The sequence below is a fragment of the Physella acuta genome, unplaced genomic scaffold, assembly GCF_028476545.2.
Source record: "Physella acuta isolate Inbredline_101_S28 unplaced genomic scaffold, ASM2847654v3 ptg001454l, whole genome shotgun sequence".
In the NCBI taxonomy this organism is placed as follows: domain Eukaryota; kingdom Metazoa; phylum Mollusca; class Gastropoda; family Physidae; genus Physella; species Physella acuta.
Window position 1 is genome coordinate 69,527 of NW_026732969.1, and position 16,271 is coordinate 85,797.

At 39.3% G+C, this 16,271-nt stretch overlaps 1 protein-coding gene across 6 annotated transcripts in view; it reads right to left on the minus strand.

The window, feature by feature from the left end:
- LOC131928012 (tetraspanin-18) overlaps nt 1–16,271 on the minus strand; it is a 94,686-nt gene that overhangs the window by 17,900 nt on the left and 60,515 nt on the right. Inside the window, exon 1 of one of the 6 annotated variants that reach the window (XM_059283900.1) lies at nt 8,630–8,792. The exons of the other annotated variants lie outside the window; for them this stretch is intronic. Coding sequence (XP_059139883.1) covers nt 8,630–8,674 — 45 coding nt within the window. The 5' untranslated portion in view covers nt 8,675–8,792. Of the gene's footprint in view, nt 1–8,629; nt 8,793–16,271 lie in introns of those variants that run through there. 6 annotated transcript variants of the gene reach the window in all.

The window sequence follows — 16,271 nt, forward strand, 5'->3', positions numbered from 1 at the left end:
CAGCCAATATCACATTGGCGTTATCTGTAAGAAAATATTCGTGGTAGGTGTGAGAACAAGTAAATAGTAGATAACATTAACAACGTACACTTCATGAAAGTAACAGGTGTACTAGTTTTAAAAACCCCATCTGGTGAACGGGAAAACTAGTGAAGCTAGCGACAAGAATTACGATAGGAGAGAGTGCTAAAAATAATGGACTGGAAGTGGAGTTAACAACGCCATCTGTTGATTAATGGCTGCATCAGACGAGAGTCAAAAAACAAAAACAAATTAGGATACATCTCTAACGGAAAACTTAGTAACCAAAAATAGCGCAATCTGCTGGTATCAACTGGTATAGCAATTGTGTATATAGTTACATTTACTTACATCGGTATATATATTATATACATATTTATTTATATATATATAACTTCAAATATATATGCCTATGTATATATGTATGTGTGCCTATATATATATATATATATATATATATATATATATATATATATATATATATATATATATATATATATATATATATATATATATATATATATATATATATATATATATATATATATATATATATATATATATATATATATATATATATATATATATATATATATATATATATATATATATATATATATATATATATATATATACCTCTCTCTCTCTCTATATATATATATATATATATATATATATATATGCTTATGTGCCTATTTATATCCATAAGTGTACATAAGTGTATTAAACATTCTTATTATACGAGTAAAACATAACATTTCCTTTAGAATAACTTGAAATCATATATCGTTAGGAAAACGTTTTTGTCCATAAATCCTACAGGAAAAATTCGAAACTAGTCAAAAAACCTTTACCTTACAAGAAAAACGAATGTCGAAACTTGAATGACAAAACTTCAACTTACAAGAAACAAAATGTCGAAATTTGAATGACAAAACTTCACACAACAAGAAATTTTTAAAAAATGTCGAAATGTGTCCAACAAACCTTTACCTGGTACCGTGTCCTGGTGACCACCGGGTTGACGCGGGCGTACATGACGGCACGAGTGACCGCAAGAAATGGTCCGCCAAAAAAAAAATCAACAACCCTCAGACTCGGCCAGAGCAAACATTTTCCTTTTAGATTTAATTAAGGTTATTATCGAAAACTGATTGATTGTAGCCCGAGCCCGCCCGTGGGGGGAGGGGGATGCGGGGAGTAATGACGGACAAACACGGACTCAGGGGCGGATCTGGGATGACGTTTTAAAGTGGTGGGGGAATAACAAAAATATAATGGGATTCTAATGTGGGTACCGGCGACATTGTGATCCCGCAGTAAATGACACAGTTAAACAGGGTAGGTTCAAGTATTTGGGTTAAACAGGGTAGGGTCAAGAATTGGGTTTAACAGGGTAGGTTCAAGTATTTGGGTTAAACAGGGTAGGGTCAAGTATTCGGTTAAACAGGGTAGGTTCAAGTATTGGGTTAAACAAGGTATGGTCAAGTATTCGGTTTAACAGGGTAGGGTCAAGTATTGGGTTAAACAGGGTAGGGTCAAGAATTGGGTTTAACAGGTAGGGTCAAGAATTGGGTTTAACAGGTAGGGTCAAGTATTCGGTTAAACAAGGTAGGGTCAAGTATTCGGTTAAACTGGGTAGGGTCAAGTATTCGGTTAAACTGGGTAGGGTCAAGAATTGGGTTTAACAGGTAGGGTCAAGAATTTGGTTTAACAGGTAGGGTCAAGTATTCGGTTAAACAAGGTAGGGTCAAGTATTCGGTTAAACTGGGTAGGGTCAAGAATTGGGTTTAACAGGTAGGGTCAAGTATTCGGTTAACTGGGTAGGGTCAAGCATTCGGTTTATAACTGGAATAGTTCTTTTCCGTATCGATTTTTCCTATTTGTTTATTTAAACTAATTCGGCAACACGTAGATTAATTATCTTAATAAGGAAAATACAGAGTTAATTAGGTTAATCACGGTGAATTAAGATTATAATTACATTTGAATGATGTTGGCGGATTCGAAAATAATTACACGAAATGTAAATTTGGGTAATTTTTTTAAACATGTATTTTGTAAATGCTAACAAAATAGACCCTAAAATTGTGGGGGTTGATTAGTAAACAAAAATAATTGCATAACAAACTTTTAAAATAATAAGATTAATAAGAGCGTGTTTTGTTATTCACAGTAAAGGACATATTTTAAAAAGGCAATGCAAATTAAACGAATTTCAGTAAGAACAACAAAAATACAAATGTCAAATTTTCGTCTATAAGTAAGAGCACCCTATGTAACGTGTACAGTTAATGGTTGAGCAATCTTCTTTTGTGTTTTGTGATGAAAATGTACATATCTAAACTAGAAGCATAAAAAAATATGTCAAAGTGTAAGTATCGTAACATCTTAAATTATTCGATAGCCGTGTCTATACAATTTCATGATGGTGCGATAACGACGTAATGTGTAAGATCTAAGGGACGTTGGCTTACATAGATTTACGACTTCGTGTCTTTGCATTACTTTACTTAAATCTGAACATGGTTGTATGCTAGTTCACCTTCTATATATGTGGCTGGTTATTTATGTTTACTCAAGTTTAAATTTTAAGGGGCAACAACTAAGGAAGTTTAAAGTGGAAAGTACTAAAGTAGAGTAATTGTAGGGGGTAAAACTAAAGTAGAGTAATTGTAGGGGGGGGGAACTGAAATAGAAGTTTTAGACAGAAAAAATTAAAGTAAAATAGTCAATAGTTGAGTATTCTGGGCAAATTTGATCAACATTTCAGTAAATATTAATTTGATTACTTTTTAAACCATTTATATTTTTAATTCAAATTTTTCCAAATTCTACGAACAGAGTCGGAATAGACAACTACCTGCCCGGCACCCGTACGTCCAGAAGTCTTCACCGAACCGGCAGTGTCCGTAAAAGACCTCCCTCGTTAGGAATCAGTCGACGACACTGCTATGCAAACGACTTTCCCATTGGTCAACATTTGTTACGTGCGCTTTCATTGATCTCCCTATTCCTCCGGTCAACATAATTCAGACATAATGACGAACTGATTATCTCCCCCACCCCCCGTCTACCCCCACCTGATCCAAATACAAATAACAAATGAATTCTCCCCTCCTTTCGATCATAATTACTTCCTCTTTTGCTCCACTGTTCACCACACTAAACCCCCCCCCCCCCCCACTGTTAAATCTCAACCTTGAGATGTAGATTCAAAATGAGGCAGGGGTGGAGGGTGTACGCGATTTGTGTGTCCGATTTATAAGATTGAAACGCTAACTAAAAATGACGATACACACACACATACATACATAAATATATATATATATATATATATATATATATATATATATATATATATATATATATATATATATATATATATATATGTATGTATGTATATACAATACCTTTACTGTTGACTGATATGTATAGCAGTATAGGTATTCAAAGCAACTAAACAATATACTCACACGGGAAAGGGGGGGGGGGGGCAAGCTAAAAATAAAACAACTACTGATTCAACAACTGGAATAACAAACAATTAACCACAAAAAATAACGAACAACAAAAAAAAAATTCACCCCACAGAAACCAAAAATCAACAGTTATTAAGGTCCACAGACAGCCGCAGTAGCAGACACTGAGCAGACGACGGGCCAGCCTTCAAGATGACACAAAGCAAGTGGTATCGATATTGTGTTGACACACAAAACTCGGAGAATCCATTTCCAGCCGGTATCGATCTCTACGAGTAGACAGAAGGGGATTGTCGTGATCTCCCCCCCCCCCCCTCCCCCAACCTTTCCTCTACCCACCTAAATGAGAGTAATTGAATGGTATTTCTTAATTTAAAAATACGACAAAGATTAAGTAGGATTGAACATGCAATCTTCTCTTACGGTACAACTGCCGGTTTTGGAGGAAAGAGTAAGGGGAAGCGGGGGGGGGGGGGGGGGGGGTGAAGATAAACGTGATTGACCTAATTTAAAACGATTTCATTTCCCAGTTTATCGATTTACAGTTTTTTTTTACTCATGCCGATGGGTTAATATTTACCAATGACCCTTACAACGACCCAGACCCCTTCACGCGATCCGTGACCCATTTTTGTCTTGTAAGACTTTTAAAAAAAATGTCTAGATGTTAATTAAGTAATGCAAGGCGGCACCAAATTAACCCAGCTGTGCAGCGTCTCGAGCAGTGACGTCAGCTATCTGTGACGTCAAGGGAAGAAACATCGATAGTGTCGGGGTAAAAAAAAGCAACTACATAGTCATACGGGTGGCGACGCCTAGAACATCATGCTTGAGGTAAGTCTGAATATCATTGATATAGCTAAGCTTCAGCGAGATGAATTATAGTAATGCTATACAGTGGGTGAGCTGAAATGTGGCTGAGCTACGCAGTGAGCTGAAATGTCAATGAGCTAAACTTCTTCTTCTTCGTTCTTAATTGAGAATATGGTGGAGGATTTAAACAACAAGTCCAACTTCGTGTATGAACTGGACTGTGGTCTCCAGATCAGCAGGTGCCCCATATAATTGTTCACTGAGTGGGGTGAGCAGGGGCCAGTGTCTGAGCTAAACAATGTGTGAGCAATGCAGTGAGTTAGACTAGTATGACTGAGCTAAAGTATGGCATTGCTAAAACAAGGAGCTATACAGTGGTCTTGCTAAAATGTGGCTGAGCGATGCAGTAAAATAAAATCCCTTTTCGAACTTGAGGTCCATTGGGCAAGGGAAGTAGAGTTCACCTGTTTATGTGACCTCGGCATATGAAGGCATAGTATGATCATCACTATTCCCAGCCGCCTTTACTTTCAATAACGTAAGTTACCATCGGAGCTGGGTGGACTCTGTGACGTGTTACTGACTTGAACCCGGATTCGAACTCAAGACTTTCGGGTTAGTAGTTTAGTGCCCTACCACTAGGCTACGTCAGCCCACAATACAGTGGCCGAGAGCTAAAATGTGACTGCGCTAGAGGCCAACTAAGACGAAACAGGATACACTGAGTCATGTATTTAAAGGCTGGACTCAAGACTTTCGGGTTAGTAGTTTAGTGCCCTACCACTAGGCTACGTCAGCCCACAATACAGTGGCCGAGAGCTAAAATGTGACTGCGCTAAGGACCAACTATGATGAAACAGGATACACTGAGTCATGTGTTTTAAGGCTGGACAAAGTCTAAGTGTCAGGATAACGTACCCATCAAAATACTGTACTTATATGGACAATTCTGAAGCTGTTCAATGACCATCTGACCATCACGTGATGCCCACGCATTGGTTAAAACTTAAGAGTCCGGCCATGTCGTTTCTCTCCGACTGGTAACCAAACACGCCAGATATTATTTTTTTAAAAACAGAAGTAAGCGGATTATGCGAACTGTTGTTTTAAAGTATTATGACGACAGTGGGGGTTTTAAAACTATTTTTCCACACTCCGCCTTAACTTTGTTATAAATTTATTTTTTCCCCCACTAAGCCATACTTGTGCATTAAAAGCTGCAGTATTGTATAACACTAGGTTTGTAGGGTTTAGGTTTTTAAATATATAGATAAGCCTACAAGAGAACTAATGCTACTGGTGTCCGACATCATATTCATTTAGCGGTGTTAAGTTGTTAGTAGTAGTTAAATATCATGTTTAGTGTTAGGGTCAGAAATTAAGGTTAGGGTTCGGTTAGGACTTGGGTTAGGAGTAGGGTTTAAAGATAGGGTTTAAGTCATATTTGCATTTAGTTGAATACCAGTAACCTAACACCCATTTAAACAAGAGCCCATTGTTGTATTATCGGATATTGGTACAGCACATAACCCGATAAAGGATATACTAGGAGAGAAAGAAGTGCATTTATCTCTTTACTATAATAAATAGATCTGTAAGTACACAGGCGCAGACAACTTGAAACAACTTAACAAGCCACCACCCATTTGTTGATGTACTGGTATCAGCTAGTGTTAGCCTACACTCACACTGTCGAACAACAACAAATCCTTGACACAGAACGCAACACGTGAGCTAGTTGTACATCTTCACTGAGTGTTGGCGAGTAGTGTTGTTGTAATCCCCCACCGTCTTGGCCCCCACCACGCCCCTTATTATGCCATCTTGGCTGACCTACTTTAGACGGTTCGAGGCGATCCTGTTACAGGGATGTTCAGATGTGTGGCCGGGTATTCAAATGTTGGGTATGAGTGTCTAGATCGTAGATAAAGTAGAGTTTGTTTGGTTCAATGGTTCAGTACGGATTTGGTCATGGGGGTCTATAGGGTAGATGAAGTACAATTTCCCTGATTCTATGAAAACAATACTGATTTTAAATTAGAATGGTTTTGAACACTAGTTTTAAAACAAGGATTTGAACTCGAGACATCCTGGTTTATCAATCACGTGTTAATGCATATGTGGTCAACTAAACATAAGATCCAATTGCACTAAGAAGACGGCATTAATTAATTTTGAATATGCAAAGAACAATGAGTAACTGTACGAACAATTATCCGTCTCCAACATAAACAAAAATAAAAACGTCAACGAACTAACTGAAAAGGAAAAAAAAAGATCAAAGAAGAAAAAAGATGCGTCTTACAAAGTGTGAGATAACTGGGTAGTGATTCACAAAGAGGATACGTCTAGTGTTTTACAACAAGTTTAACTTAGCTTCCAGCATACACCACGAGATAAAGTGACAAAACGCAACAGATGTTTACAACAGCGCCGAGGGCTGTTTGTGATCCAGTTCACTGGAGGGCACCAGAACAGGCAGGACGAGAAACTCATTGGGATCACAGGCAGGACTGGTCACTGTGGCCTGAATCAACACACGAAAAGACCGGCCGTTGCTGACACAGGCGGCCGTGGACGTGGCCGGGGGGACGGGCCGGGGAGATATCTCGGCGAGTCTGTCCACACCTAGGGGCATGACGTCAACAGTTCTGGCCAGGAGAAACAACAATCTTCACCCCCTGGTCCCCGGGGAGGGGGGAAAGATTGGCTGGACACGTCTGTGGGACGTGAGATGTTTGGTGCACACACATGCCCTAACCAGCACTGGACTTGGGAACTTATGAATTAACATTGACACTATAGCATTTATGTAGTTGTAAATGTGCAGGCAAAATATATCACATCTATATATATATTTATGTCGTTTATACATACAACCTATTATAAATAAATAAATAAATAAATAAATAAATAAATAAATAAATAAATAAATAAATAAATAAATAAATAAATAATAAGTAAATAAATAAATAAATAAATAAATAAATAAATAATAAATAAATAAATAATTATATATATATATATATATATATATATATATATATATATATATATATATATATATATATATATATATATATATATATATATATATATATATATATTAAAAGTAAGTTAATCTAACTTACTTTGTTATACATTAATTCTCTAAACCCTTTTCCATGCGTCCATCAAACGACGGAGACATGCGACACAGTTTTCCATCCACCTCCCCACCCCACCATACCCTCGGTCAATGGCAATCCATCACAATTGAAGTACTCAATCTTTCGGGAATTTCCTAATGGAAAGTTACCTTGACCTACGAAACAGTTGGTTTGTTTTTTTAATTACAAAAGTGGGTCATGCTAAAAAAATTCTTTTTTTTTATAAACTTGTATAAACAAATTTATTTTAAAGCTAAAAACGTTAAATACTTCCATCAATCTTTAATCTAAACACGCTCGACAGCTTAAAAAAACCACCTAAACGTCAACAGCACAAAGCCCCCCTTCCCCCACCTCCCCTTCCCCTCACCAACCACAAGAAAACCTCGACACCAGATGTAAACATTATATGTTCAAATCGTTGTGAGCAAACCGGTGCTCAGCCAAACACGCGGAAGCAGCTGGCGGTCTCAGTAAATATTTGAAAGTTTATGTATGAAAAACGTAGAACTGAACAGTGTGTTTCGCCTGAACGCTTGCGTAACTTCTGATTGATTTATCTGCACGGCAGATGGGGACGGCGGAAGGAATACGGAACGAAAGTCAAGCTATCGTGAAGCTAGGGACTTCTTCCGCGTTCAATCAAGTCTGGGCCAAGCAATCATTAGTGACCGGGCCTTCCACATGGCAGGTGGAGTAGATCTTTATTAGAGACTCGTGGGTCTACTATTCCCAGTATGTTTTTATTAGAGATTCGTAGGTCTACTATTCCCAGTATGTTTTTATTAGAGACTCGTGGGTCTACTATTCCCAGTATGTTTTTATTAGAGACTCGTGGGTCTACTATTTCATAGTATGAAACTCCCCAGAGGACGCGAACTTTCAAAATTCCAGCCGGGATCCGAACTCGAACATTTATACATTTTTTTTCGTAAATTGTATTGTCAGCCATTTTAGTCTTACGTTAACAAACAAACTTATAAACCGTGAAAGTTATTAGTTATCTATACAAAACATCTAAATTCGTATTTTAAAATGCTTTGTGTTTTTTTTTCTCTCTATAAAACTATAGTAAAAGTTGAACGAACACTGCTACATTATTACCTCGTTTGTTATGTACTAGTGCTCAAAACACCACAACAAACAAACAAAAGGAAAACGTACCTCTTTAGACCCCTCGCGAATGAGGGTTACCCTATCTATACTCATGGCGTCAGTGTCCCTACTCCATCAATGATAAAACAGAACACTGTATCACAATTCTCATTTAAAAAAAACAGCACTTGTGAGCGAAAATGGCGAAACAATTAACATCAAACAATTTTTGAAAAAGTGTCACGTTTGATAAGATCACAGGAATGAAATAATTGCCGGCTGATGGTCAAAAAGTGACATGCCGTCTGGTGCTGGCCGGCTGACGAACAGTCTAGAAGGAGAAACAAGACAAGATACACATCCCAGATACCCAGAAAACACACTCCCTACCCGGGGCTAAATCGTTTATTTATTGATCAACTATGGTAGACCAACATTGTTAGCACAACAGTTGTGACGTCAAGGCAGGGGGGGGGGGGGGAGTCTGGGGGATGGGGCAGTCTGTGAAAATAATTTGCGGGGAGGTGGGGAAATACGATACAAAAATATGTTAGGGGTGGGGCATATACACAGGAGTTGGGATTCTGGGAAAGAAAAATTAAATGCAGGAAAGGAGGGGCGTTGTTAGAGCAACGAATGGCAGGATTGTGCTAAAAATAAAGATAAATAAGCCAAACACTCACACGTACACCTATACAGGTAAACGTGAGGTTGACCCACCCACCCACCCACCCCCGACAGATGTTTGTATATCGTAAAACCCAGGTATATTTATGGTTCTGTCCCAGCATGCGTACATGTGTACATGCGGATTGTACACTCACACCCACGAGTGGGAGGTGGGGGTTAGAAAGTTATCAGGCCATGATGAACAGAAAGGATGGGATATGATGCAGAATTATCATTCTAATGAAAGACACGGCAGAGACAGAGAGGGGCTGCAGAATGGGTAGAGAGAAAGGGGTGGCGATATAGAAAGTTATCAGTCTAAGGACGGGCCCGGTAGAGAGAGAGAGAGAGAGAGATGAAGGGACTATACAAAGTTATCAGTCTAAGGAAGGCCCTGGTAGAGAGAAATAGTGTGGGGATATACAAAATTATCAGTCTGTGGTAGGACCTGACAGAGAGAAAGATGAAGGGGGCTGTAGAAAGTTATCAGTATAAATAAAGGAGGATCTTGCTAGAGAGAAAGATGACGAAGGGTATAGAAAGTTATCAGTATAAATAAAGGTAGATCTAGATCCTGCTAAAGAGAAGACGTGCAGTTGTCTGAAGGCGGGGGTTTCTGTTTTCGTGTCTGCGGTCACGTGCTCTTGTCTTAAGACGGGTGTCTGGGTCTTCTCAACAACGATAAGGATTAGATAATTACATTTCTAAAAGAGATAATGATTGTATGGAAGTCATCACATTGAGGGCATTCTGGGATGTACAAATCCTGGCAGCTTCACTTCAAGAGCTAATGATAAACTTAGGTCTTTTTGCACAGTGTTATTATGTTGTATGGTCAATTTAGTTTTTAAAAAGGCGTTTTATTTTAATTTAAGATAACAGATTTATAAAATTCTAAGACTTAACACATTCTTACATGACGCAGGCACCTGCACATAATCCACAACACAATCACCCACCCCCCCCCCCCCCCCCCCACACACATTTCGCCCTCATGAAACCAGGAAATGACCTAATCCGTATTCCACCCATTGCACCGGTCGACAACGTCACATAAATTTGCGTAAAGCTCGCCAGATTTTTCCTACACCGGCAGCCAAACCTTAAGTTGACAGCCACGGAACTCGAAAATAAATTTTAATTAACTGGCAAAATGTAATCGGACATGTTGAGATTAGGGTAAGCTCGTGGCGCAGGTAATCGATAGAGCGATACCACTGTCTGACCAAGACGGCATATTTTTAGAATGTAATCGATTACTCGCGGGGCCACACCGGAAGAAGTAATTATGAAATAATGATTGCTAGCAGCGGTTTTTTGGGGCTGGGGCCAGAGACTTAAAGCGATGTCCCATCACTCCAAGCAAGTGGCTGTGATATTTTCGTTAGCTCCAGCCAGGGATAAAATTAAAAAATAGTCACCACTTGATGTACTATTTATTCATGACCTATTATTTATGTACACGATTTGGGTTAGCTGTACCATACCTCATATAAACTGGCTTCATTGAATGTTCGGCCCTGAATCAACGAGTATGGCGACCCCAGAAGAACGTGTGCCGAGCCGGGTGACGAGGGAGTATCGCGTGACAAGTATAGATTCGAGCTCACCTCGAACAGAACCGGGTTGAGCAACATCCGCATCGAATGGCGGAGGGACGGGTGGTGAGGGTGGGGATGGGGGACTGGGGGTGGGGATGTGGGAGTGGGGGAGACTGAGCAATTACTGCGCTCGCGGAGGTGGGCGTGCGCACATACAGACTGCCACGTCATATTTTTTTTTACCTGCACGGTCACGGTTCGATACGCCACGATTTGTGACGCAAGGCCGCCTGGGTACGTGAGACGTGAGGTGATACAGGTGATCGGTTATGTGTCACATGTTACACCCCCCCCCTCCTTCACCTATTTATACCACTGCAGCAATGTGATAACAATGCAAAAAAAAAATAGCGAGTAGTGACGATTGTTGATTCTCTACTTTAGCAAAAGGGATAAGCACGATCAGGGGCTTTGCTAATGTGAACAATGAGCCATCTTTCCGGAGGGGTGGGGGTGGGGTGGCACTGCCCTCATGGAGCACGTCGAACTGCCACCCTACCACCCTACCACCCTACCACCCTACCACCCTGATGAAATAAAAAAAATAAAAAAAATATAAACATATTTAACGATTACACCCCCCCCCCACTAGAAATATAAATTGCACACCCCCCCCCCCCAACCCGAGAAAAATTTCTGAAAGAAACTCGAGTGATTAGTTTTAGTCGCCACACTTTTAGAGTACTCTTTGTATACAGCATAAAAATAGAGAAGGCAATAAATCTAATGAACAAATCTATAGGAGCGGCTACATGAAGTGACCGCCGCCACGCATGGAAGTGTGGCTGACATATAGCTTCTATAATGTAAACTAGCGACTTGTATACACGGAGCACATACGAAAGACAAAATGAAAACAATATATGAAGGAATATGAAATACACATTTTGGATTTTAAAATATTAGAGGTTATAATAACACAAGTGTAGAAATATAACAAGAATGTATATACATACAACAACGCTGTATTACAAAAAAAGTTTGAACCGACAAGGTTATAGACTGCTAGAAACTGACATACGATTGTAGACTGCTAAAACTGACATAAGATTATAGACTGCTAGAAACAGACAGAAGATTGTAAACTGCTAGAAACTGACATACGATTGTAGACTGCTAAAACTGACAGAAGATTGTAGACTGCTAAAACTGACAGAAGATTGTAGACTGCTAGAAACTGACAGAAGATTAAAGACTGCTAGAAACTAACAAAAGATTAAAGACTGCTAGAAACTAACAAAAGATTAAAGACTGCTAGAAACTGACATACGATTGTAACTGCTCGAACAGACAAAAGATTAAAGACTGCTAGAAACTGACATACGATTGTAACTGCTCGAACAGACAGAAGATTAAAGACTGCTAGAAACTGCAAGATCCCATCAAAAAGTTGGCTAACACCCACCAAGTTTCAGCAGCGATTGTGCAAGTTACACGTTAATTTAATAAGACACGAACGGCGTGACCCGGCCTGGCAGAAACCGCACGAGTTAGGGTCAACGGTGTGGCAGTTAAGGTCAGAGAGACGTCCTCACAATACAACAATGGCCTCTGACAGCCCCCGTCCCCCTCCATTCATTCCAACCCGCTTGTCTCACACACTATTATTATACAAAGGGGCTTCTACTTTCACGAGGAAAAGAATATGCTTGGACACAATATCTAATTAAATTGGGTATATTTGGCTTTGTTGTATCCTGACAAGGGGTTCACATTTTTGTATAAATAGAAATACTCAGGGATATGATGTGTCATCGTTATGGTAAGTGGCCAACAGATGTAGTGTTGGACCCCTCTACGGCTGAACAAGTGGCCCTCTACAACGTTAGTGTTGAACTTTTTAGTGTTGAACTTGTACTTCTCTAATACTGAACTTCTAGCGTTGAACTTTTGCAGGATTCGCTATCATGGTCCTCTACAACATTCTCCATGGCCAATATACAGCATTAGCCATGGCCAATATACAGCATTCGCCATGGCCAATATACAGCATTCACCATGGCCAATATACAGCATTAGCCATGGCCAATATACAGCATTCGCCATGGCCAATATACAGCATTAGCCATGGCCAATATACAGCATTAGCCATGGCCAATAGTATATACAGCATTCGCCATAGCCAATATACAGCATTCGCCATAGCCAATATACAGCATTAGCCATGGCCAATATACAGCATTAGCCATGGCCAATGTACAGCATTCGCCATGGCCCTATACAGCATTCGCCATGGCCAATTTACAGCATTAGCCATGGCCAATATACAGCATTAGCCATGGCCAATATACAGCATTAGCCATGGCCAATATACAGCATTCGCCATGGCCCTATACAGCATTCGCCATGGCCAATATACAGCATTAGCCATGGCCAATATACAGCATTAGCCATGGCCAATATACAGCATTAGCCATGGCCAATATACAGCATTAGCCATGGCCCTCTACAACATACACCAAAGGCAATATACAGCATTAGCCATGGCCAATATACAGCATTAGTCATGGCCCTCTACAACATTCACCATGGCCAATATACAGAATTAGCCATGGCCAATATACAGCATTAGTCATGGCCCTCTACAACATTCACCATGGCCAATATACAGAATTAGCCATGGCCAATATACAGCATTAGCCATGGCCCTCTACAACTCTAGCAAACACCCCCCCCCCCCCCCCATACTGTCAAACATTTTCCTGTTGCTTGCGCTAGTCTAACCACAATAAAGATGCCACCCCGGTTTAATTGTTCATAAATCTTCTATTGATCCAAACGCTGGAGCTATTTAAACGACGACAGCCACTGTCTGAACACTGTGACCAGTCCGCTAGACGCCATTACATAACGTTTGTAGCATGCCTGGTCCTTGTTTTACGGCATTAACCCGCAGACATTTGAAACAAAGGTCATGTCGTATATTTCAAAACTACGTAACAGTGAAAGGCGGAAATGTCTTTAAACATGTATACTCGGGAGGCTTAGGGCTATGACAGAGAGGACACGATACAATGTGAAATTCATTATAGAAAATTTTTTAACAAAAAACACAATGAGCTGATGCAAGTTTGAGTAAAATTCTGGGACAATAAAAATATTTTTAAAAAATAGTTCAAAGAAATTTAGCGAGTCAGTCGTCGCTGGTGTTCTGGATTTTTTTTTGGCTGTTCGGGTTCCGTTAACGCGCTTGTCCATTTTGGTGTTTCTTTCAGGCACCCCCACCCCGACAAAATAGAAAAAAAAATAATTTCTATAGAATTTTTTAAACTAGTGTCCACCCTGCTCCTTGGAAGTTTAAATCCCCCCCCCCCCCCCGGAGAGTATGTCTGAAACAAAGTCCGGTCTTTGCCAAACGTCCAGCCTATTTATTTGACGGTTGGGTGGGAGGCTTGTTTCGCAGATATCCGCAAAGGCATTTAGACACCCATAAACGGCGAATGCCATTAAAAACAAACAAACGCTGATGAAAGTTTGAGCAGATCATGCTACCAGACAATCTCATAGGCTACCAGACAATCTCATAGGCTACCATACAATCTCATAGGCTACCAGACAATCTCATAGGCTACCAGACAATGTCATAGGCTACCACATTGAGGCTACCACCACGGCGAGGCTACCATGTTGAAGATCACGTGACACCAGCTTAACACATTCTTACATGACGCAGACACCTGCACATAATCCACAACACAATACACCTTCACCATACCTGTCTACCAACTTCCTAAACAAAAGACTTCACTACCTCCACAAAAGCCTCACACAAACAATACGCCTACCTTTAAAAAAAAATTAAACCACCACCACATAGAATAGACTTGAAGAAATAAAAAACGGACCGAGAAATTTTGAACGCGGACCGCGCTGTCTTGCACCGTCTAGCGCGTCCAAAAGGTACCGTCTTCAATTATGCATAAACCTACGACTCAAAAGGTCTAATTATAGAAACTAAGGTCAACACAAGCTAATCGATCGTTGCCTGTTGCGTCAGTGATTTGTCCAGCAAACAATCGACAAAGAAATCATTAATTTGACCATACGACAAGCTGACCCATACTATTACATAAACTTAAGTACGACAAGTTGACCCTCACTACTATAGAAAATTGAATACAAGCTGATCCTAACTATTACAGAGGATAAAATAGAACAAGCTGAACCTACTATCGAAGACTAACTATAACATACAAATATTAACTATCACATACTGATAGTCTATATGACAAAAGTATATTAAATAATACACAATTAACTGCTATATATATGCATTAACTAATATGCAAGACTAACATAAATGACAAAGATTTTAACTGCTATAAACATCTATAACATAGGCAAATATTAACGAATATAAGTACTTATTAGTTTACGCGGCAATGCAAATAAGTCAATAAAGACAATAAGTAGCCTTTTAGATCTACAAAAGATTAATCTGTATGACACTAAAGATGTACAATACTATAAGTTCATTTCTGACAGTTATTTTTGTACCACAACGTTTTAAAGTTTAGATTACAGATAACATCGACATTAAAAACATGAGACAGAAACGAGGCTGATGTCATTTGATATCCCGAATAACTCTTCTTATCCACACAATTAACATGATCCTAAACATAACCATATTCGTTTTACTTTCACGGATTTTAAAAAAACGTGACGATGGGAAAGATTCATTTTTCCGAACGTATCACTAAATTATAAAATTTTTAGTCAACAGTTTTAAATTTCAGGCATTTACCTACATACATACGCAATTATAGATCTTAACATATAACAGGAGGGGAAAGTTTTTATCGGTTTAAATTTTAAAAGATATTACATTGTTTATGCGAGTGTTCATGCCGTATAGGCGAGTATATGGTGGGATGTATTCATGCCATATAGGTTGAGTGTATGTTGGTGTGTATTCATGCCATATAGGTGATTGTATGTTGGTGTAAATTCATGCTGCAGGGCCTGTAGGTTGAGTGTATGTTGGCGTGCTCTCGATCCAGGCCCACAAAACGACGCGGCCTAACTCGCAGCAAATGGACATTGTTGTCGCTGTGTGCCACGGTATTTACTTTACCGGGAGCAACGCTGTAAATAATCGAGTTTTATCGCCAGTAATCGATACCACAATTGAGCCTCATTCTCATCGGTAAGCGAGCTCAGATATCGAGGGTCACGTGACATTGTTTATTTGTTTTCCCAAAGTTCGCATTGTCGTACATAAAAAAAAAAACAACAACAGGCCCAGATATACAATAATTAACAACCCAAAACTTTATTTTACACGAATAAACAAAAACATAACAATTTCTTCTTTGACACCTAGGTACAGTCCTTAGTTGTATTGAGTGCACTCCTTACGGTTATATTTTTTTAGTTCCACGAACAAAAGATATCGCGGATTGATTTTTTCTTCTCTTTCTGATAATGCCGGGGTATTT